Below are 26,096 nucleotides of genomic sequence, written 5' to 3' on the forward strand. Positions count from 1 at the left end.
TAACAACCAATTACTACTAAGGAGTGATATCACTTGATAGAGGGGGCTCTTGTCTTTCAATGTTGGGTACCCCTATGTTTATTGAAACCAGGAGATCCTCCTCCATCCCTGGGCTATTTAATTACTGCTGTATTGAAGGGTATATTATCCACACTTTATCACAAGAAAATAGCTTTTCAGGACCACATTATTAAAAGAGGGGACTCCCCAAAGTCTCTAGCAGCTAGGGTGGAGGAGATTGGGCACTTTATGTGCCCTCCTCCAATCTCATGGCTCTTCAAATATTTCAGTAGTACAGTGGACTGAACACTGACGTAAACCTGCACAATGACGAGTGATACTGGTTCTTAAGCAATTTGAGGTATATTTGCAGAACGACTGGCTGCAGAGCCTCCTTCCTTATGCCAAAGGACTGTTATTCAAACAGGTGCACGGGAGGTTTGGGAGGTGTCCTATACTTTCAATTAGTTCTTTTTTGTATCCTATAGGTATTTGATGTGGTTGAGAGCATTTATATCCACACAAATACATATATAATATAAAATATTAATACACACAAAAGTGACACCTGTAATAAAGACAATCCTTATGTCCCTCCCACTTATGAGTAAGACATAAACATTGCTCAAAGCATTTTTTGGATCAAAAAAATGAAAACGTTCAAATTAATGAAAGGAGCGCTTCTAAAGTGGAAGCAGACTCTACTTCAAAGTGACTTTTTTACACTTTCTGCCAAGTAGGCACATCCGATTTTTACGAGGACAATTCCTATAAATGCAATGTGAGTGTGCATCTTGGTATGTAAAAACTAAACGCTCTGCTCATCCACATCGCTTGCAGTTAGCAAATGACCCTTACTCCTTTCATCACTATTATCCAAAAACATTACTATTATTAAATGCATATTTGAATTGGCTGTTTCAAAACAAAAATATAAAGCATTCATAGAAATGATATAATATATTGTTCAATCATTTTAGCCATTTATTTGTCTAACTATAATAAATAAAGCTTATTTCCCCCCTCCCTTCATTTTTCTTGCTTCCTCCTAGGTGGGCTAATAAGATCTGGGGCCCAGGGCTGTAGGTACGCCATGGGCTCTCACCTCACACACAAGACCTGACAACATGCCAAAAGTTCATTAGGTGGCATGCCAGGCAGCTGCCATGCGTAGAGTGCAGCATAATGTATTCTGCACTTGTCATTTGTGTCCCAAACACGCTGTCCTGTTGCGGTGTACTGTGAAGGGGGCTCTTGTTTCCTCCTACTGCTGTTGCTCCAAGTGGGAAGGAGCTTGGTAACTCTGATGATGTCATCGTGCTCTGCACACATTGCCCACATCATGAAGCAGCAGCATGGACAAAAGTATAATATAGCTCTGAAACATATATATGTTGTTCTATTTTGCACTATTTTCAATACCCATTGTAGGTATTTTATTTGGCTTTTACCTATGCAAATAATGATAACAATATTAATAGGGTACTCCTCACTTATACACAGTGGTGACAGACATTTCAGTGGCTAAATCAATATCCAGCAGATCGATTCACCAGGAACTGGAGACGTCACAGAGTCATCAAGCACAAAGTGACTCATACTTCCATGATGTCAATGAGTCCTAGTGAATTGAGAGCACAATCTTATGAACATGGGTTCAGTCCACAAAAAAGGCTGATTTCACTCTCTGTATATTACAGTATCTTGCTAAAGTATATACTGTATGGCTGACAAGGACATTATATACCTCTTCTCTTGGAAAACTATATAAATAAATGGTGATGATGATGACGATTGTCTTGGAAAACTAATAAGCTACTTTGGATTTCAGTATCATCTCTACAAGGATGGAATTCCTTCCCTCGCACAACAAGACTTTCCTCTGGTCTACAAACCTTCAAGCATTCTCTGAAAACCCACCTCTTCAGACAAGTTTATAATATTCCTCAACCACCCTCTTAACCCCTCTAGGTTACCTTATTTGCACCCTTTACACAATTCACACAAGACAACAACCCTCTGATCCCCTGACCAACATTGCTGTGTGACTGGATCATATAGCATAATTGTCACTTTTTATCTTTGCAATCTGGCTTGACTGAAATGCAATATGTAGATCTAACCTCATGGATCCGATCCTATTGATCCATATATTGTAAGCTTGGGAGCAGGGCCTTCTCACCTCTTTAATACAAAAAACATAATTTTGACCCACGGCGCTATGAATGTATAATCCACATTTTAGAATAAAATAAAACAAAAATGAAAAATAAAAAATAAAAAATAAAAATAGATACAAAAATGCACAAAAGTGATGACAATGATATAATAACAACAGTAGGCACTCTGGTTATACCCACAAGGGTTTAATGAATAAATCCCTAAATGATGAAGGATGAAAAGATAGCTAAAAATAGTCCATTAAATGTATAACATAACAGAAAAATATATTCCAATAGCAAAAAAGTTTAAAATAAAAAATATATAAAATATATAATATATAATATGTAGTATATAATATATAAAATATATAAATATATAAAAAAGGGGCCAGTGATGATATAAGCCAGAAAAAAATCACAAATCCAGTAAATTAAATGGAAAAATAAAAATGACCTCTGGATAAGTCTAAAAGGCAGGTATCTAGGTTCGTGAGTCTGTAAAGCCCTCCGGGGCTAGAGATGGGGACTCTTTCTCTCCGGAAAGTGATGCACCGCCAACGGTGGCTAGATTCGGTGAGCTCACCCTCTCTTCCTGTGTCCTGGAACGCAAGCCTGCGTTCCAAGTGCCGCACTTCCGGTTTCGGGCAGCGGGGATGTGTAGCAACGCTGTAAAGCGTAAAAAACTAATAAAAGTGTATTGAATCCTCTTCTTGCAAGGAATATTAAGATAAAAAGTGTGCGTTTCACCCCTCCATCGGGGGCTTCCTCAGGGAAAGAAAAAGTGTATAGATCCATTCCAAAAAGGGGGCAGTACTTATATAGGAGGCAACCCTTAAAGACGTCCCCCTATTGAAATCCTGATTGGTAAAGGTAAACATGCCTGAAAACAAGGCTGATTCAGATAAACAAAAACTAAAGTCTCCATAGGTATAAACCACATATGTCAAAAAATAATACAAATAAAGTAAATGGAAAGATAAACACCCATACTGGGTAAAGTATTGATGTTATAATAGTAAAATAATTTTAAAAAATCTTAAAATTGATTGGAACATCTTTGTCTGTTTTACCCAGTTTTATTACTGTGTTTGTCTCCAATTGTAAGGCGCTACGGAATTTGCTGGTGCTATATAAATTAATGTTGATGATGATGATGATGATGATCATGATTCCTTAGCAAAAAACTTAATACACCAATGTGATAGGTAATAGCTGTATATCTAATGGAATATTAATATAGACATGAGCATGACAAGTGCAAAAAGTATCACTTGCTAAAACACATCAAACAAGGAGAGATAATTAAATAATGCAGTGGTAAAAAAAATTATATTATCAATTTTTCTGTGCACTCAAAGACCTTCATGAGCTTAGAGATCTGTGTTTATGAGACATAAGGATTATTTATCTGCAGATATATTTTATCTCATTTCCATCCATTAGTGTCTAATATATGTTACAAAAAAATGTGCTATTTCAGTGACGTTTCACCTCATAACTGTACATTCACCTGTTAATTCAAACAACACTGCCATGAACAGTACGTAGCCCTGACTGTGTCTGTCTGCTATTATCTCCTTAATATTTACTGGGTTCATGCAGAGTGCACGCTTAGCGAAAGAAAAACAAGGAAAAGTCAAATTTGGAAATGCCTTCACATCTCCTCTTATAGGCATTTAACAAGACGCAGAGCACAAAGTGAGACTGTCCTATCCCATCTCTTTACCAGTCTATCTTGCTTTTATTTTCAGAAGGTAGACAGTTGAAGTTTATTTTCAATATTATAGTTAGAGCCAAGGGAGAAATTAAGTACATTTACTATAATATAAAAATGCCTGCCAGATTTCATATTTATTTAATGTAACGCTGCTGCTATGAGATCATTTGGTATTTCAATCCATTTGGTAATACTGCAGAATTAAAATAAAAAATAAATATGGGGTTAAAGGTGTACTGTAGAAGTTCAGCTGTTGGGCTTCAGGAATATAACGTAATCCGAGCAATATGAACAATACTTTTTTTTAAAAAAATGGTAGGGAAGACTTGGATGGATGCCCATTACCCAGCGACCCGGTCAGTCTAAGGCTGGGTACACACTTCAAAAAATTTCTCCTGATGAGATATCATTAACGATTTTACCCATGACTGAAAGTCCCGATCAACATGCAAATTCATGTGTAGACACTGTACACGTTTTACACGATTTACCTTTAGATCTGTGCTCGTCATCTGTCATAACCATCTGCTGAAAACATTGTGACTCTGTAAACTCTATGGAGATCTGGTCGTGAGTGAATACACACTGCAGAAATGGAACGACATTGCACCATCATTGAACGAGATTTTTAGTCCGTTTATAAAGTCAAATCAAATCATACGATCTGCTTTGGGCCGATAATCGTTCATCGTTGCTGCGTACACACTAATGCGATATCAGGCCGAGCGGTCATTTATTGTGTGATTGACCTGATAGTTGGCTGAAAAACCTGTAGTGTGTATCCAGTCTTAGTCAAGGGCTTGTAAAAAAGAGATCAAGGACAGGTAATATAACTTGCATTAAGCTCAGGCATAACGGGTCAGAGTAAAGAAGATATATAGCCAAATACTGGATAACCATTGAAGAGAGCTCCTTTGCCTCATGTATACATGTATATCACAACCCACAATTGGTCCTTCTCTACTAATTCTACTCCAATTCCAAAGGCATTACCCCTACAACAGTGTGGAGTATTTACAATGCAGAGAATAGTGGTGTTGCTACTCAACAGGCATCCAGATTAATAAGATCTGCAAATCTAAAAAAAAACTCACAAATACCCTTGACACCCTTAGAGATTAATTTAACCGACTAACAATGTGGCATATTGAGCATGTAATTTTCCAAATAAAGCGAAAGCATTATACTAAAAGCAATTCACGTAAACTGTACCTCAAAATTCCAAGTGCAGCAAGCCAAATTTCAAATCCATGCTATAAAATGGCCTAAAAAAATGTATCATTCACAGATTATTATCCTGCATTATATAACCTGAAAGATCATCTCTTCACCCAAACCTGGAACATATTTCTAACTTTTTAAGCTAAGCTGCCCTCAATCCCTTTTGATACACTCTTGTCCTTAAAAGTACCAAAACTTTATCGGCAGTCTTTTTTCCCTTCCATTGAACCTGATGGATTCAATGACTCATTCTATAAATCCCTGTCACTGGTACTTGCCCCTTAAATTCATTCTTCAACTCTTCTATTCATGGTCCTCATTATCTGCTTTTCCATCTGAAATGCTGCAAGCTAATATTGTCACAATATCTATACTTGTAAAAGACCCAGTACTATGCCAAAATAATAGACCCACATCCCTATTAAATGCTGACTTGAAAATGAATACCAACCAAGTTGTGCCCACAAAATCAATGAATGAGTTAACTTGGTTAGGGAGCCACTACTCCCCTCCCTAATCCATACCGACCAAGTCATGCCCACAAAATCAATGAATGCATTATCTGGAATGATTAAGGTCCCTTGTGAAGCAAGGGCAAAAATCATTGTTTTAACCACTTACCTCCAGCCTTCAAAGAGTCTGTACCGGACAGACAAGAGTCAGTTACAAACCAATGAAAACACCCCCAAAATACAAGGGCCACCAATCAGACATTCCAGAAAGAACCCCCCCTCCCCCCTCTCCCTGAAACCCAGCAAAGCTCTCTGTGGGAAACAGAAGTGTAACGCTCCGGTCCCACAGATAGTACATGTCTCGTTACCTGCAGTCCATTCATCTGGAAACTGCCATGTCCCAGCATCAGACATTCTCCAGTTCATTCATTCAGCTATATTCAGATCTGTGCAGGTGCAAGCCTATTGCACTTCAGGACCTCCTCCCTCTTTTTCATTGGCTAAGCACTTCTGGAGCACTATTTAAACCTCCTGGATTCACCTGTCTGATGCCTGTTCTTGAAGCTCACTTCCTGCAGCCTGTGGTTCTGATTCCTGTTCTCCTTGTGGTTTGCCTGTGTTCCAGTCTGCTCTCAGTTCGTGGTCTGTGCTAAACCATCGCTGTTCCAGTACCTCTCTTACCATCTCCAGTGTACTTCATCGTGACAGCTCCGGTTCTCTCATCGCTACCACTCAGAGCCACTATTACACCTGTGACTCCTCAGCTGCTATCACGAGTTACCTCCGCTACTCCAGCCTGCTCTCAGTCTCTGGCCGTGTGGAACTATCTGTCACGGGCACTAGGAGTCTTTACCCAGGGATCACCAGGTGATAGGCTTACCAGAGCAGTATAGGTGGTAATATGGTACTCTGGTAGCAGGGTGATCACGGAACAGGAAATAGCAGATGATGAGATGCTCAGGAAAGTCTATGACTAGCAGCACTGGCAATATGGAGGTAGTAATACACGAGGAACTGTATGGACAAAGGACACGTGAAGGTAGTCAGTGGTCTGCGGTAGCAAGTTGTACCACTGCTATAGTGAGGAGGAATGTCCAACAGAAACGAGGAGGTGATGAGAGTCAGCGGTCTGCGGATAGCAAGTTGTACCGCTGTCAGAGTGAAGGAATGGAATCCAAGTGGAGGTATCCGGGGAGTCAGTGGTCTGCGTTAGCAAGATGTACCACTGCTATGTGAGAGGATACTGGAACAGGTGAAACTGTAAACAGGAGTCAGTGGTCTGCCACTAGCAAGTTGTACTACTGAATATATATGTGAGGAGGTGCACGGGGAGAGACTGTAACACAATATATACACGGGCACCTTGACTTTGATCCACAGTAATATGCACAATATAAATGTATAAATGACTGAACAACACTGCCAATATAGAAAGTCTCTTGAAGTAATCCGGCATAAGATAACACAGTCAATGATGGCAGTAGAGTCAGCAGATAGTACACTCCAGAGGAGAACCAACACAGTCCAGCAAGGTATGCAATACACAGCACAGTCAATGGGAAGTATGCATACCGTGGTTCAGGAGAAGGCAGTCAGACAGGAGTGCAGAGATACCTGAAGGGCAGGAGGCCAGCAGGATACAAGTCCCTGGATGGGTGAAGCAGGGGTCTAGCAGGTGCAGCGCACAGGTAGGTAGACCAGCAGGGAACACAAGAAGGCGTGGAGAGCGGATCAGCAGTAGATGGATGAGTAGCGCTGAGAAGTAACAGCAGCGGGTCTCTGCGGGAACACGGAGGTAACCAATAGCAACCAGCAGGTGCAGTAACGATGGGACACCGGAGCAGAGTTGAACTGGAACAGATGATCACGGAGAGTAGCGGGTAGCAATAGTGGCAGCAGACTCAAGGAAACACGGTAGAGTAGACAAGGACTGAAGACTGACGCGCACAGAGGCGGCGGATAGGAATCAGCTAAACAGTCACGATGAAACACAGACGGGTTGCAGGTTGAAGACTGTAGTGCACGGAGGCAGCGGATAGGAATCAGCTAGCAGTCACGATGATGAAACACAGACGAGTTGCAGGTTGAAGACTGTAGTGCACGGAGGCAGCGGCTAGGAATCAGCTAGCAGTCACGATGATGAAACACAGACGAGTTGCAGGTTGAAGACTGTAGTGCACGGAGGCAGCGGATAGGAATCAGCTGGCAGTCACAATCATGAACAGGTGAGTGGATGTGAATGAAAGACTGTAGTGCACGGAGGCAGCGGATAGGCATCAGCTAACAGTCCCAATGATACAAGGTAGAGTTGAAGTGGTTAGAAGACTGTAGTGCACGGAGGCAGCGGATAGGAATCAGCTCACAGTCACGATGATACAGTAGATGGTAGAAGTGGTATGGGAACCACAGTAGTAGAAGTGGTTTGGAAACCACAGAGGTAGAAGTGGTTTGGAAACCACAGGAATCAGCTGGGCTGAATAAACGAGGAAACACAGGAACACCTTCAGAGACTCATGGGGAATGAGACTCCAAGATCAGGCAACGTGGTGTTGACCACAGGTGCTTAATATAGGGAGGTTGCCTGATCTGCCAATTAAGTTAAAGGAACATACACTGGAGGTATAGAAAGGGCTGCGCATGCGCAGTCCCTCAGGATGGAGGACGACCACGGTTCCTAAATGTCCGGGAAGAAGCACTCACAGTCCGGTGAGTGACAGTACCCCCCCTTTTAAAGGTGGGCACAGAACGCCTGGAACCGGGCTTGTCCGGATTTTTGGAATAAAACTTCTTCAGAAGGGCAGGAGCATTAAGATCTTCAGCTTTGATCCATGAACGCTCTTCAGGACCAAAGCCCTTCCAATGAACGAGGAAACGGAGGACTCCTCGCGAAATTTTTGCATCCAATACCTCAGTAATCTCGAAATCCTCCTCCTGATGAACTTGAACTGGCTGCGGTGCTGAGGAAGGAGTCGAGAAACGGTTGATGATGAGAGGTTTGAGCAAGGACACATGGAAGGCATTGGAGATCCGAAGATTCTTAGGAAGAAGAAGTTTAACACATACTGGATTGATAACTTGAATGATCCTATATGGACCAATAAAACGAGGGGCGAATTTCATAGATGGAACCTTCAAACGAATATTTTTGGTAGATAACCAGACACGATCTCCAATTTTTAGTGGTGGAATAGCCCGCCTCTTCTTATCTGCGAAAGACTTATATTTGTTAGATGTCTTCTTTAAACAGGTTTTGACCTGAGACCAGATATTTTTGAAGGTCTGACCAGCAGTCTCCACAGCAGGAACTTGGGTGGGCGGGAGGGCAGGAAATTCCGGAAAAGACGGATGGTGACCGTAGACCACAAAGAATGGAGTTTTGGATGATGACTCATGGTACATGTTGTTATGGGCGAATTCAGCCCAAGGGAGCAATTCTACCCAGTTGTCTTGGTTGGCTGAAGAGAACATCCTAATAAAAGTCTCAAGATCTTGATTGACTCGTTCCGTTTGTCCGTTAGATTGCGGATGGTAAGACGATGAGAGTGCTAATCGTATGCCCAAGGTTTTACAAAGGGCCCGCCAGAATCTGGAAACGAATTGTACTCCTCTATCTGACACAATCTCAGACGGACATCCATGGATGCGGAAGATTTCTTTAATGAAATGTTCAGCCAGAGTAGACGAGGAAGGTAAACCGGACAGAGGGACGAAATGAGCCATCTTCGAAAATCTGTCTACCACTACCCAAATAGTATTGTGATTCTTACTTGGTGGCAAATCAGTAACGAAATCCATACTAATATGGGTCCAAGGCTTGGACGGAATGGGTAGTGGTCGCAGCAACCCTGCTGGAGTTCTGCGGGAGGATTTGAACTGAGAACATAAATCACAGGAAGCAATAAACTCTTTGACGTCTCTCCTCATTGAAGGCCACCAGTAACTACGAGAGAGCATCTCAAAGGTCTTGTGTTCACCGGCGTGTCCGGAAAAACGAGAGGCATGGAACCACGAAAGGATTTTCCTCCTCAGAGTAGGAGGCACGAGGGTCTTCCCAAATGGTAGCATTTTGGTGGATGAAGCAGCCAGAGAAATACATTTGGGGTCTAGAATAGCATGGTTGGGAACCTCTTCTACATCAGAGGACGTCACAAAAGCTCGAGATAGAGCGTCAGCTTTCTTGTTCTTAGCAGCTGGTTTGAAGGTTATAATTAATTCAAAACGGGAAAAGAAAAGAGACCATCTTGCTTGACGAGGGTTCAAGCATTGAGCAGATTGCAAATATGACAAGTTCTTATGATCCGTGAAGATCGTCACCGGATGGCGAGCTCCTTCCAACAAGTATCTCCATTCCTCTAATGCAGCTTTGATGGCCAGCAACTCCTTGTCCCCGATAGTATAGTTTTTCTCTGCGGGCAGAAGACCCCGAGAGTAGAAGGCACAAGGATGTAATTTTTGTTGCTCCGAGCGTTGGGAGAGAATAGCTCCTAAGCCCACATTAGAGGCATCTACTTCTAGGAAGAAGGGGAGTGTCACATCAGGTTGTCGCAGAATGGGAGCAGACGAGAAGGACTCTTTGAGGATTTGAAAGGCTTGGAGAGCCTCAGATGACCATTGCTTAGTATTAGCCCCTTTCCGAGTTAAGGCCACAATGGGAGATGCAATGGATGAGAAGTCTTGAATGAAGCGTCTATAGTAATTGGCAAAACCTAAAAAACGCTGGATGGCACGAAGAGTAGTTGGCTGAGGCCAATGTAGTACAGCATTTACTTTGTCTGGATCCATCTTCAGGCCAACTCCGGAAACTATATACCCCAAGAATGGAATCTGGGGTAACTCGAATGAACATTTTTCCAATTTGCAGAACAACGAGTTTTTCCGTAGTCTGGAGAGGACCTCTGCCACATGTTGGTGATGAGAAGGCAGGTCCTGTGAGAAGATCAATATGTCGTCCAGGTAGACAACGACACATACATATAATAAGTCCCGAAAGATCTCATTGATGAAACCCTGGAAAACCGCGGGGGCATTACACAGCCCGAAGGGCATTACTAAATATTCGTAATGCCCATCTCTGGTGTTAAACGCGGTCTTCCATTCGTCACCGGAACGGATTCTAATTAAATTGTAGGCACCACGAAGATCCAACTTAGTAAATATCCGAGCTCCCTTGATGCGATCAAATAGCTCAGTGATCAGCGGAATGGGATACCGATTCTTGATAGTAATGGCGTTGAGTCCACGAAAATCTATACAAGGGCGTAATGATCCATCCTTCTTTTTGACGAAGAAGAACCCAGCTCCAGCGGGAGAGGTGGAAGGTCGAATGAACCCACGCTGGAGATTCTCCTGTATGTACTCAGATGTGGCTTGAGTTTCAGGTAACGAGAGAGGATAGACCCGACCCCTGGGAGGAGTCTTGCCAGGTAGAAGGTCGATCGGACAATCCCAAGAACGATGAGGAGGAAGACGTTCAGACTGAGCTTTATCAAACACATCGGCAAATGACGCATACTGAGTAGGGAGTCCCGGGGAGGAAGATGAGATGGAAGATTGCTGTACTTTAAGAGGAATAACTTGAGAGAGACAACGATGGTGACATTCAGGCCCCCAAGACGTAACTTGAGGGGTGCGCCAGTCAATCTGGGGAGAGTGACATTGAAGCCATGGAAGGCCTAAGACAATCGGACTTGTCGTAACAGGAAGAATTAAAAACGAAATTTCTTCATGGTGTAGTACACCAATCTGAAGGGTTACTGGAGACGTACTCTGGGTGATGAGACCATTGATGAGACGTGATCCATCTATAGCCGTCACAGTAATGGGTGTTTTTAAAGTGATCACTGGTAGGGACCATTGATTCACTAGTGATTTAGAAATGAAATTTCCTGCTGCTCCGGAATCAATCAATGCCTGTGACTCAAAGGATTTGGTAGCAAAGGAAATCGTAACATCGAAAGCGCAGACTTTAGATTTCATAGACAATGGAGAGGACTCCAGGGACCCTAACTTCACCTCTCCAGAACTAGTTAGGGCCTGGCATTTCCCGATTTCTTAGGGCAAGAACTGAGCATATGTGTGGAATCAGCACAATAGATACAGAGTCTATTCTTTACTCTTCGTTTCCTCTCTTCTAAAGATAATTTGGAACGTCCTATCTCCATGGGAATCACAGAAGGTGAAACTGGACGAAATTGAGGGTTTAAACGAAGAGGTGCTTTAGCAGAAGTTGTTTTCTCAGATTCTCTTTCACGAAATCTCATGTCTACACGATGGCAAAGAGAGATCAAATCTTCTAGTGACGAAGGAAGCTCTTGGGTAGTCAGTGCATCTTTAATTTTATCGGAGAGCCCCTGCCAGAAGGCGGCAACTAATGCTTCAGTGTTCCACTGAAGTTCAGAGGCTAAGATCCTAAATTGAATGACATACTGTCCTACTGTATGGGAGCCTTGTCGCAAACGAAGAATGCTGGAAGCAGCGGAGGTCACACGACCTGGTTCATCGAACACACTTCGGAACGTGGAAATGAATTTGGCACTATCTTGTAGAATTGGATCGTTTCTTTCCCACAGAGGGGAGGCCCAAGCCAGGGCTTGTCCAGAAAACAATGAGATAAGATAGGCCACTCTGGAACGATGGGTAGAAAAATTTTGAGGTTGGAGTTCAAAATGGACTGAACATTGGTTAAGGAAACCTCTACAAGTTTTGGGGTCCCCGTCATATTTTGACGGAGTAGGCAGGTGAAGCGTAGGAGCTGTAGACACCTGGGATGGCACTGGGGAAACGGAGGAAAGCACAGGAGCTTCAATACTAGCTGTAACAGTCTGTCCAGATGTTCCTTGGGAGGTTAACGATTGGTAACATTGAAGTAACAGCTGTTGGCGAGCATCCTGTTGCTCCACACGGCTGACCAGATGCTGCAGCATCTCTTTAGCAGTAGGTTCCGTATCTGGGTCTGTCATGGCCTGATCTTACTGTCACGGGCACTAGGAGTCTTTACCCAGGGATCACCAGGTGATAGGCTTACCAGAGCAGTATAGGTGGTAATATGGTACTCTGGTAGCAGGGTGATCACGGAACAGGAAATAGCAGATGATGAGATGCTCAGGAAAGTCTATGACTAGCAGCACTGGCAATATGGAGGTAGTAATACACGAGGAACTGTATGGACAAAGGACACGTGAAGGTAGTCAGTGGTCTGCGGTAGCAAGTTGTACCACTGCTATAGTGAGGAGGAATGTCCAACAGAAACGAGGAGGTGATGAGAGTCAGCGGTCTGCGGATAGCAAGTTGTACCGCTGTCAGAGTGAAGGAATGGAATCCAAGTGGAGGTATCCGGGGAGTCAGTGGTCTGCGTTAGCAAGATGTACCACTGCTATGTGAGAGGATACTGGAACAGGTGAAACTGTAAACAGGAGTCAGTGGTCTGCCACTAGCAAGTTGTACTACTGAATATATATGTGAGGAGGTGCACGGGGAGAGACTGTAACACAATATATACACGGGCACCTTGACTTTGATCCACAGTAATATGCACAATATAAATGTATAAATGACTGAACAACACTGCCAATATAGAAAGTCTCTTGAAGTAATCCGGCATAAGATAACACAGTCAATGATGGCAGTAGAGTCAGCAGATAGTACACTCCAGAGGAGAACCAACACAGTCCAGCAAGGTATGCAATACACAGCACAGTCAATGGGAAGTATGCATACCGTGGTTCAGGAGAAGGCAGTCAGACAGGAGTGCAGAGATACCTGAAGGGCAGGAGGCCAGCAGGATACAAGTCCCTGGATGGGTGAAGCAGGGGTCTAGCAGGTGCAGCGCACAGGTAGGTAGACCAGCAGGGAACACAAGAAGGCGTGGAGAGCGGATCAGCAGTAGATGGATGAGTAGCGCTGAGAAGTAACAGCAGCGGGTCTCTGCGGGAACACGGAGGTAACCAATAGCAACCAGCAGGTGCAGTAACGATGGGACACCGGAGCAGAGTTGAACTGGAACAGATGATCACGGAGAGTAGCGGGTAGCAATAGTGGCAGCAGACTCAAGGAAACACGGTAGAGTAGACAAGGACTGAAGACTGACGCGCACAGAGGCGGCGGATAGGAATCAGCTAAACAGTCACGATGAAACACAGACGGGTTGCAGGTTGAAGACTGTAGTGCACGGAGGCAGCGGATAGGAATCAGCTAGCAGTCACGATGATGAAACACAGACGAGTTGCAGGTTGAAGACTGTAGTGCACGGAGGCAGCGGCTAGGAATCAGCTAGCAGTCACGATGATGAAACACAGACGAGTTGCAGGTTGAAGACTGTAGTGCACGGAGGCAGCGGATAGGAATCAGCTGGCAGTCACAATCATGAACAGGTGAGTGGATGTGAATGAAAGACTGTAGTGCACGGAGGCAGCGGATAGGCATCAGCTAACAGTCCCAATGATACAAGGTAGAGTTGAAGTGGTTAGAAGACTGTAGTGCACGGAGGCAGCGGATAGGAATCAGCTCACAGTCACGATGATACAGTAGATGGTAGAAGTGGTATGGGAACCACAGTAGTAGAAGTGGTTTGGAAACCACAGAGGTAGAAGTGGTTTGGAAACCACAGGAATCAGCTGGGCTGAATAAACGAGGAAACACAGGAACACCTTCAGAGACTCATGGGGAATGAGACTCCAAGATCAGGCAACGTGGTGTTGACCACAGGTGCTTAATATAGGGAGGTTGCCTGATCTGCCAATTAAGTTAAAGGAACATACACTGGAGGTATAGAAAGGGCTGCGCATGCGCAGTCCCTCAGGATGGAGGACGACCACGGTTCCTAAATGTCCGGGAAGAAGCACTCACAGTCCGGTGAGTGACACTATCACTGCTCTAGTACCTCTATTACCATCTCCAGTGTACTTCACCGTGACAGCTTCAGTTCTCTCATCACTACCACTCAGAGCCGCTACTACATCTGTGACTCATAAGCTGTTACCACGGGTTACCTCCACTACTCCAGCCTGCTCTCAGTCTCTGGCCGTGTTGAACTATCGCTGCTCCAGTACCTCTATTACCATCTCCAGTGTACATCATCGTGACAGCTTCAGTTCTTTCATCACTACCACTCAGAGCCGCTACTACATCTGCGACTCATCAGCTCTTACCACGGGTTACCTCCGCTACTCCAGTCTGCTCTCAGTCTCTGGCCGTGTTGAACTATCGCTGCTCCAGTACCTCTATTACCATCTCCAGTGTACTTCATCGTGACAGCTTCAGTTCTTTCATCGCTACCGCTCAGAGCCACTACTCTCTCTGTGACTCATCAGCTGTTACTACGAGTTACCTCCACAACTCCAGTTTGCTCTCAGCCTGCCGCCGTGTTGAACTATCGCTATTCCAGTACCTCTATTACCATCTCCAGTGTACTCTATTGTGACAGCTCCAGTTCTCTCATCACTATAGTGCAGAGCTGCTATTTCATCTGGGACTCATCAGCTGTTACTACGAGTTACCTCCATCACTCCAGTCAGCCTTCAGCCTCTGGCTTTGTTGAACTATTGCTGCTCCAGTAGTTCCATTACCATCTCCAGAGTACTTCATAGTGACAGCCTCTGTCCTCTCGTTGTATACCACAGAGCACCTATTCTCCTAGTGACTCATTGGCTGCTGACCATCAACCTATATATTGTTGTGCCTGTATTTATACCCCTCATCTGTGGACTCCATCGTCTCCATCGACTTCAACTGGCTCCCCCACATCATTCTGCTGTACACTCACTCACGGGACCGTGACCTGCAGACTTGGTGCAGCTAAGACCATGTCTCCTTGCGGGGGTTCCTGGTGAAAACAACCTGTCTGTTAGACTCCGCGCCCGTGGGTGGGCTTAGCCATGTTCAACAGAGCCTAGGGATCAATTTCCTGTAAGCCAACCGTGACAAGAAGAGGCTTTAAAGGCTTAAAAGATTGTGCCAGAGGGCTGACAAGAAACTTGGTTGACAGGACTGACTGGGAATTACAGTTCCCACTGGACTGTCTGGAGGAAAAACTGCCAGTTCAGAGAAGATGATCTTGAGGAGCCTTTCTAAACTTGCTTAATCCCTACTCTTGCTCTTGTGTGTCCTGACAAAAGCGTATTGGACTTGATCATTGCCTTACTGGAAGCAGGAACTGTTAGTACTGTGAACAGACAACTATTAACGGCTATTGGAGCTTCATTGTGACTTGCCAAGTATTGGTCATTACTGTATGTATTTCCCTGATGAGCATTATTTTGTGCAGAGCACTGTTAATGCTTCTTATGCATGCTATAGCTACATAGGTCAGTTGTTTAAAAAAATATATATATCTTGTGCAGTTTATACCCATGTTAACAGTACCAGGTATAAGGGTTATGGTTGTGAAATAAGATGTGATGTTGGAGTCACTCCAGGTTAAGTCTGTGTGCACTCTTCATTATTTCACAAGGGTAGCAGACAGTAGTAGACCCAGTATTTATTTATACCTTCCATGACTTCATAAAAGTCTGTGGCTTAGCCTCATACTACAATTAAATACATCCATGAATGAAGTCCATAGCTTCAATATCCCCCAAACAACCTTAGCTTAATTACTCTTAGGCAACCCTTTTAACAAAATTGGCATCCAAATTACTCTACACACCTCTGAGGTTTTTTATTTCAAATACAACACCATAATTAATGTGATAAAAAACCTAATTAAGCAAATAGCATCCAACTGCATATTTGTCTAAATTCACCAGTGGGCCTTCTCCTCAATCTAATGGGTCCTAATGGAGAAAACTACTCTGGGGGAAGCCATAAACTACACCATGTCACGGGCACTAGGAGTCTTTGCCCAGGATATCACCAGATGATGTACTTACCAGAGTAATATAGCTGGTACTATGGTTCTCTGGTAGCAGGGTGACAACGGAAAAGGAGAATCAGCAGATGGTGAGAGAATGCTCAAAGAAAGTCTATGACTAGCAGCAACTGGTAATGAGTAGATGAATGTACACGAGGAACCAGATGGACAAGTAAACGTGAGGAGAGTCAGTGGTCTGCGTACAGCAAGTTGTACCACTGCTATAGTGAGGAGGAATGTCCAGGAGTAGCGAGGAGGTAGTGAGAGTCAGTGGTCTGCGTATAACAAGTTGTACCACTGTCTATAGTGAAGGAATGGATTCCAGGTGCAAGTAGGTAACGGGGAAGTCAGTGGTCTGCGTATAGCAAGTTGTACCACTGCTTAAGTGAGAGGATACTAGAAACTGGTGTCACAGGGAAACAGGAGTCAGTGGTCTGCGTCAGCAAGTTGTACCACTGCTATATATATGTGAGGAGGGACACGAGGAGATGAATGTAATGCAGAGGATATACGGAGCACACGGAACTTGATCCCACAATGATATCCACAATACAATAATAACTGACAAGCGCTGTTTGAAGTATACAAAGTCACTAGAGCGATCCAGGTAATAGGACACAAAGTCAACAGTCACAATAGCCTCAGTAGATAGAAGACTCCGGAGATGAACACAACACAGTCCAGACGGATATGCAATACAAAAGTAAAGTCAATGGAAGGTATGCATACCGCGGTTCAGGAGAGCAGGCTGTCAGTGAGACGTGCAGGGATACCTGAACGGCTGAACGCCGGCAGGAGGAGAGACCACTGGAAGATGGAAGCGGTAATCAGGTTGGTGCAGCGCACGGCAGGTAACCAGTATCAACGGAGCAATACTCAGGAAGCAGTAGTAAGTAAAACTGGAAACATGATGAACACGGGAGAGTTGAGGCTGTCTGGTATCCGGCAGTAGTAGCGGAGGCAGCGGAGGGAAGACACGCTGAACACGGGAGAGTAAAGGCGATCTGGAATCCGGTAGTAGAAGCAGATAGGAATCAGTGGAGAGCTGACACGATGAACACAGGAGAGTTGAGGCGGACTGGAATCCGGCAGCAGTAGCAGATAGGAATCAGCTGAGTGCAGGCACGATGAACACAGGAGAGTTGAGGCGGACTGGAATCCGGCAGCAGTAGCAGATAGGAATCAGCTGAGTGCAGGCACGATGAACACAGGAGAGTTGAGGCGGACTGGAATCCGGCAGCAGTAGCAGATAGGAATCAGCTCAGTGCAGGCACGATGAACACAGGAGAGTTGAAGTGGTCTGGAAACCACAAACGTAGAAGACAGGAATCAGCTGGAGCTGAATACACGAGGAAACACAGGAACACCTTTAGAGGCTCATGGGGAATGAGACTCCAAGATCAGGCAACCAGGTAATGATCACAGGTGGTTTAAATAGGGAGGGTTGCCTGATCATCCAATCAATTAAAAGCAACAGGTACTGAAGGTTTAATAAGGGCTGCACATGCGCAGACCCTCAGGATGGCGGACGGCCACTGTTCCTGAACACAGGAGAAATGGCACTCACAGTCCGGTGAGTGACACACCACCTCTTATGTTCTATAAAAAAACTTGCTCCTAAACTTGTTCAAGTTATACACTGCCAGGATCTGCCTGCAGCCCTGTGCATTGCATGCTGTTTTGCATTGACAGCTCCTGCCTCCAGGACTATAGGACTATATTTGTGTTCAATGTATTTATTCTGGCAGTATCTCTGTTTACCAGAGGTGTTGCTATTGTGCCTTTTGCATTTGTTACTTTTAGGGGTTAACCTGTGTCACTAATTATCTCCTGCACCTGGGTGTTTCCTATTTATACCTACCTCTCTGCCTCTCCTGTGCTGGTCATTGTTGTTTTGTTGCCTTCCCATTTGAGTTGTCTCCTGGTTCTCCTGTGCTCTTGGACTTCACATCTCTACTCCGGATCCCTCTTCATGTGACCATTCGTCCTGCATCTGCAGTATTCCTTGCAACCAGTATCCAGTCATCTCTGATATTCCTGTGCAGTTTCAGCACTATTTGGTTCGTATTATTTATCTGCATTTTGATCAATAAACACCTATATTCTTTATTACATCCTGGGCTTCAGAGCGGTTACTTACTTGAACCGTGAAATACCCAAGTGTCCAATATACCATTAAAATGTAGGACAGATGCAACTCAATGTTCACTTATATAAATCCCACCTGGCCTCGTTGTTCTTCATATCAGATTCCAAATTTGGATTTGGATGGTCAGGATCAGGTTGCCATATATAAATAAGCAATTTCATTGACGCCACCATTCTCAGATTAGTTACAGATCTATGCGCTTCATTTACATGTCAGACAGTATATTAATTGCAACCTGTGCTCTGAGACCACTCCGTGGCAACTAACTCTGATTTCCAAATTTTATATTTAATCTCCCTCTAAAACAAAGAAAAAAACTCCTATTGGTATAAATTCCTGCCCAACCCACTAGATTTTCTAAATATGACTCCTATTATTAAATAGGACATCAACCTATCCTCTCACCTCTGAAATTGGTCCAACTCTTCTCCCATGTACGGACAGCTTCTCACCGGACAAACCAAACTGAGACATCACTAAAGAAACTTCTCCATTGGTACTTAGTACATCTCAATCAGTGCAGTGAGAGAGCTGACCTCCTCGTGTACTTTGGTTGTCAAACAGTGAACCTATGGAATATTGCAGGCCATATCTTAATGTCTAACAAAACCCTATTTACCCAAGCCTGGAAATCTACCACTATTCACTCTCCCTCATTAGTAGAGATAAATTATGTAAATCGGTGAAACTCCTCTTCCATCAGTCCAATTTTCCTCCATCCCTAAAAATTTCCTGATGGAGAAAATGAGGAAATTTTGATCTTGCTCCCCCATAACTCAGCCACTTGCACCCAATATTGATAGATTGGTAGTCTTTGACTTCACAGAAAGACCCATTGGGTACATTAATCACCTGTACATCTATAAGTATCCTTCCTTTACATCATCAATCAGTATAAAGCAGGTTGATCTATGTATGTATGTATTTTACTTTTATATTCCTTTTACATCATCAATCAGTATAAAGCAGGTTGATCTATGTATGTATGTATTTTACTTTTATATTCCTTTTACATTTATACTTACAGGTAAAATTGAATTGTCAAGGGCGTTCAACTTATCATGTACCACATACTTCCCTTTTTAACCTTTTATTTTCTGAACCACCTCCCTTGAAACTAAATAGAAATCATTGATCTGGAATATTAGGAAGGTTGCTTCACAGCAGTGGTGGGCCACATGTACTTTTTCCACAGTCTCGTGATTGGCCAACACTCCCACAAACGAGCTGCATATTACCTTTAACATACAGGCTTGAGATCACAGTTTGAAATCAGTGCAGCAGTAGGTAGGAAGTGTTCACACAGCCCAAACAGTAGGGTAACTTATGGCTCACTAGTGAATCTCAACTTGCTACATAATTGCTTCATAGGATGTATGAGTGCATGGAGTATAATCTGTAATACCATAACTACAAAAAAGAGGATGAGAGAGGAAATTCCTCTGGTGAGGAGGATAGCATGTGATGCCTTTCAGGGATGTCTGTTTCCCACTATTGGTCTACAGGGAGTATGAAGGCTCTTCAAAGGAGAGTCATAACATCTTTGCCTTCATCTGGAATAACAAAACCAAGCTACTGCTCTCAATTTATTTCTGTCTAAAACATGACATCTCTGGGGGTACCGCCATTCAAAGGGGCTACTGACCTGGGTTAAAGGACTATATTTCAGGTAATCTGAACTCCTGTGAGCCAAAAATGTATATTTATTTTAAGTACAGTGAGGCAATGAAAAGACAAAACAACTATCACCTAATTATTTCTAGTGTAGCCCACAGCATGCCCCTAAACAGGGCTTCATTGTGCATGCTCAGGCTCCCACACATGTTCAGAACAGAGCAGGGGCCGTGGTAGGATGTAGTATTCTTACCCTGACCACAAGCAATTCCCTCCTAAGCATAATAGCTGCCAACCAAGAATACATTTACATATGGTCAGTAAATAATAGTAATAATAGTAAATAAATAATAATAATAGTTAATAATAATACTAGGAATAATAGACATAATAATAAATAATAATAATAATAACAAATGATAATAAGGGTACATTTTTGCTCTCAGAAAATCTAGAAATCAGTAAAGTTATGACAACCTCTGGCAATGTTAAAAATCACATAGCATTAACCACACCACTGATTTTGGATCCAAATAGGGCCATAGGCCCCCTGTTCTCAGTCCCTGGTACCATTTTTCCCTCTAGATTGTTGAAAAATTTTAGAATTACATAATTGAAGTGTCACAGAAATAACTGTGTAACAGTAAATCCTTATAAATTGTCAGTGAGAATATTTACAAGGGTTGGCATGCATTCTCCTCCCTTTATATCCATATGAAGGATAAACACATGCAAGTACAGATTACAGCTCTAAAGGCCTTGGAGCTATAGTCAACATGTGCATAAAAGATTTACAGTTAGGAAGGAAGCACTCAAATAAAAAAAACATAGAAACATTCTAAAGAAACAGAAATAATCATGCAAATGGCTATATTAGGAGAAGAATGCAGCAAAGTTACAGGATAAGTATTGACAACTATACTGAATTCCTATTACTGTTACACATATTGCTGGCCTCTATTACTGCTTGCCAACTGGTCACTGGGCTCTACTTCTATTACTGTGGCATCACATTAATGGATAATTGTACTACTGTAGTTTCACATTACTAACATAGTGTCATGTTACTAGATATTACTACTACTGTGGTTGCACATTCCTGGGCACTTCTACTACTACTATGATGTCACAGTACTGATTTGTTGCTTTTTAGTTACTGCATATCTGTGTTATTTAATATTATAAAATAAACATTTTAATTTCAATTGGTTACACTGTGCATTTATGTTTATATGTGTCTTTCTAAATTATATACACGTAAAACAATAACAATAATTGTAAAAGAAAAAATCCTTTTGTATCTTGTCTGCAATCTTACTATGCCATTGAATGACTACCAAGGAGCTATGTGACTGACTGGCTCAGACACAGACGTGAGCTTACATATGCAAGACCTTTTTTGTAGTGGCAGCCATATTAGACATATATAAATCTCCTCAACAGCTGTATATTAAGCAGATGATTGCACCTTTAAGATGAATGTAAAAAAACAAGTGGTTTTAGCTGAAAAGCAAATGGAAAATCATTTGGGATCATATATGTTGTCAGGGCAGAGAGAAAAGCCTAAGATTATGCTTGTAATGAAATTAAAACTGCTTTTCCATCAAGTTATGTTCTTCATCTGTGAAGCAAAGAAGGCAAATGCACACAAAAACTAGGATGCATAATGGGGAGAACACCCATAACAGTAATTAGCTGAGTTCAATTTCAAGACTGGCTCAGTGCAAAACAAAAATGGACAATATTGCACTAAAAGGAGAGATGATCCGGCAAACTTGGAATGATTCACGTATAAGAGAGTGCAGTGCGTTTAAATGAGCAAATCTAACAGTTTTTTACCTGGTCCCAGGTCTGATTTTCTTTTGAAGTCTGTTTTAACATTTAAGTCATGAATTATGCCTCACTCACACATTATAAAGCAACATGATTAAAATCACAGCAATAGCTGACATAAAAATGAAAGCAGGTAGGTCGGCACAGGTAGACATGATTTTGTATAAAGTGCATACGTTCAAGAGGCACACAATACAATTTTATGTGGCAATGGTCACGGAAAAAAATCAGGTATATCATAGGCAGTAATACAAATGTGCTCTAAGTGCAAATGCTTTTCTCTCACATGATTTGCTGTAATTGCTGCACTATATTGAGGCAAATTAAAATACTGTGCCTAGATATAACTAGTCAATGACTGATGGATGTACTTGTACTCGTATTGGGTTGTTTCACAGTAATACAAATGTGATTGACTATATATTTAGCAGCCTCCTTGTTGTTATGCAATACCCATCTTGTTGCAAGGGGGCTTTAGTTGCTTCCTGCTTTTCCATAAAAATAATGCACGGAAGGAAAAAATTTGTGTGATATTGTACTTCACAAAAAGCCTTCTACTGTTAACTTGAATTCTTACCTGTTAGCGTCAGGTTACTATAGGTGTTTGAGAATTGTTCTTTCAGTAAAACTAGATGCATCTGAGCTGCCTTCTCTCTCTGCAGTTCAAGCATGGTGTCTGGATGCTGAGCTATTTTGCATCCCTTCTGTTTGTCAAGAGAGATATCACTGCGTACAATATCTGTAACAAAACAAAAAAAGATATATATATATTATAAACCATCCGGCCTCATGCAATCAGTTCATACAATCAATTAAGAAACGTCTGTGCTTTTATTACCATTTTATTTGTTTCATTTTTTATTCTAGAATATTAACTGCATTTATAGTAGAAAGAATATAATGGTTTTGAACTTTTGATGTTTAGCACAATTTTCAAGCAGTAAACCAGATCAAAGATAATAAAGTTTTACTGAAAACTAGGAACTTATTTTAAATGAAAATATTGTACACAACACAACTTTAACTTGAAATAAATGAAGACACAAAGGTCTTAATTTAGAATTGGACATACGTCAATATTTGTGGCACGGATATATGCATTTCTGTACTGCGCATGCATGCCATAAAATATTGGTATCTAGAATTTTGCGTATCTTAAACTTGTGATTACTGAAAGCCTTGTGTAAAATATGTGTTGCTGATGATGATGAGCTAATAGCAGTTAATTTATTAGCGTTGCAAAAATATTATATTAGTTGTGGGCTTTTAATCAGAGTACTTATTGTCATTTGCATTTGTACTACTGCAGGAAAGATTTTCATTGGATTTTTAGATCAGTAAATGACGAATGTGGGGTGTTTGTATTTCATTATATTTAAGATGTAAAAAGGGATTTTTGCATTTATAATAACATTTTATTTCACTCCTCTTAGTATATTAATATCTAACTAGAGGTTTAAGCCTCATACCCACTGGTATTAAATTATATGTATATATTAGGGTTATAAATGCTTGTACAATGCATGTAAATGGCTCTGCCAATGAAACCCATTGTTTCCAATGTTAGGATTCCCACTTGCATCTCACTTGCTTTCAGATATGTTACATTAACATTACAGGACGATTTTCCAAAGGCTTCTTGCACCACTTACATTAAATGCATTGAGGTCAATGGAACCTCCAATGATATCTCAAATACTAATAAAACCACTTTTTCAAGCATTTCTGTTTGACATGTGGTTTCATTGGCATTTCAACTTGTGAATTTAATTGCAAATCAAACGCCAGTGGGAACCTGACCCTAATCAGTGATTTGGTGGACAATAATAGATATAGTGACACCAATAATAGATACAGTGACATCTGCAGGTTATAAAAACTTAACCAAAAATAAAATGCATCATAACAAATGATAGGATCTAGGTACCAAAGTAAATATGGAGGAAAGTGTGCCATATTTTTCGCTCTTTCCTGTTGCTTTGTGTGGCTGTGCTAGGGGGCACATGTATGGTAAGTGAGTTCTCTCCCCTCCTTAGTTCTCCAAAATCCTCCATCACCTTTGAGTGTGCGGAGATCACCTCAGCTTTGTATTTAGCAGAACTGCATGGCATATAATAACTAAATACTACATATGGTGCCATTTTGCTCAAAACTAGATAAAGCCCTATATATGTGACAACCAAGGATGCCAAATCTATATTTAAGAATCCAAACAAACAACAAAGCTTTTTACAAAGGATTGAGACAAATAAAAATCCAAACAGTAATGTACACATTAATAGGGGACTTCTGTGCCTTGTGCATCAAAAACTTAGGAAAATTGGGTTTGGTTCGTTGAAATTTTGACTACATCCAAAGGTTGCTAAAAACCAACAGAATTCTGAATTTGGTGCATGTCTAACACAAACGAAATATTTCTCTAAGGAAAAGCACATTTACATTCAATTTAATATAACCGTACACATCAAATCAATAAACTGTATGGAAGATAGTAACTCTCAAAGCTTGGATCTTGAAGGTGGATAGTAATAAACATCATGCCAAACATGAACCACAAAAAGGTAACACCCTAGCATGAATACTCTTGTGACGTCACAAGCCTTCTTTGTGCTATTGCACCCAGATTTATGAGGAAGCACGTGGATTTGTGGACAAAGATGCAAGGGTGCAAAAGTCAGTGGATTTACAAGTGTTTTCCCTGCTTTAAGCCTTCTGATCCCCACAAAAGGACTTGATTTTTCTAGGACCTCAGAGGAGACAGAGAGCATGCCTTGTCCTATACTGGGATGCATTTTGCAAATTCTAGTTGCACTTTTGCGGAAACGTGCATTTTTGGGCACACTTCAACTTTGTAAATGACCATTGTTGTCATGTACAGTGCTACCTCTTTATATCTTCATCTAAAAACACAGCCAAAAACTGACATCATAGTGAGGGCAGTTTCATAAGGCAGGTGATATATAGTGAGATTGTGGTAAGTGAGGGTGGTGTTATAAAGGGGTGGGAAGGAAGGAGTAAAAGAGGGAGCACTATAATATCTTACATGTTAATACATACGTTGTTGTGTTTTCTGTATGAATCAAGTACATTTAGATGAATAGGCGTTTTGATATTTCAATCTTATTTTCAGTTAAAACTCAGTTATGTTTTTAAACTTTTATTTTACCTGTGACATGCTTTTAGACAATGAAAAGCTATATTTTTCTGCTTTTAAGTAACGTTGAAAAGATAACAAGTGTACAATATCAATGTCCTATGCATTGGCTATTTTGTAATCTATGTTTATTGACCCTAACAGGATATCTACAAATATCATCTCATTATTACAAATGGAAATTGTTAAAATTGTTTTATTTTCTGAATAAAATGAAAAATTGCAACATTTTTGGCGCATTATAACTACTATTTCAGAATTAAGACATATTTCTGGACTGAGCGTTCACACCTATCTGCTTTTAAAGTGCTTTACATGACATAATAAACACATAGGGGTAAATGTATCAAGCTGAGAGTTTCCAGCGTGTTTGAAAAACAAATCAGATTCTAGCTATCATTTATTTAGTACATTCTACAAAATAATAGCTAGAATATGGTTGCTATAGGCAACATCTCCACTTTTCAAACCCGCCAGAAAACTCTCAGCTTGATACATTTACCCCATAAAAACAACATTAAAAATAATACAAATGCTGAGTATCAATATGTTATAACACAGCAAACTATATTTCTCAGGCAATATTACACAGTACCAGCATAATATACTGTAATGTTAAAGCAGCAATTCCACATAGGGTTTTTTTCCCTTTGAATTGCAAGATAAGTACATTTTAGGCATGCATCTGTAATTTTCTTAGCTGTCCTTCTACAAATCATTATTTCCTTTTTAAAATCTCTTTAGAGGTTATAAAACATGGCTGCCAGTTACACAGACACATCGGTATATTTACTAAACTGCAGGTTTGAAAAAGTGGAGATGTTGCCTATAGCAACCAGATTCTAGTTATCATTTTATTAGTATATTCTACAAAATGACGGCTTGAGTCTGAGTGGTTGCTGTAGGCAACATCTCCTCTTTTTCAAATCTGCAGTTTAGTAAATATAC

At 41.6% G+C, this 26,096-nt stretch overlaps 1 protein-coding gene across 1 annotated transcript in view; it reads right to left on the reverse strand.

Annotated features, from left to right (window-relative positions):
- HPSE2 (heparanase 2 (inactive)) overlaps window positions 1–26,096 on the reverse strand; it is a 267,375-nt gene that overhangs the window by 205,657 nt on the left and 35,622 nt on the right. The window contains exon 3 of the mRNA XM_075215955.1: window positions 22,572–22,733. Within this exon, the coding sequence (XP_075072056.1) occupies window positions 22,572–22,733 (162 nt within the window). The remainder of the gene's footprint in view (window positions 1–22,571; window positions 22,734–26,096) is intronic.

This window comes from Mixophyes fleayi, chromosome 6 (assembly GCF_038048845.1).
Source record: "Mixophyes fleayi isolate aMixFle1 chromosome 6, aMixFle1.hap1, whole genome shotgun sequence".
Lineage (NCBI taxonomy): Eukaryota > Metazoa > Chordata > Amphibia > Anura > Limnodynastidae > Mixophyes > Mixophyes fleayi.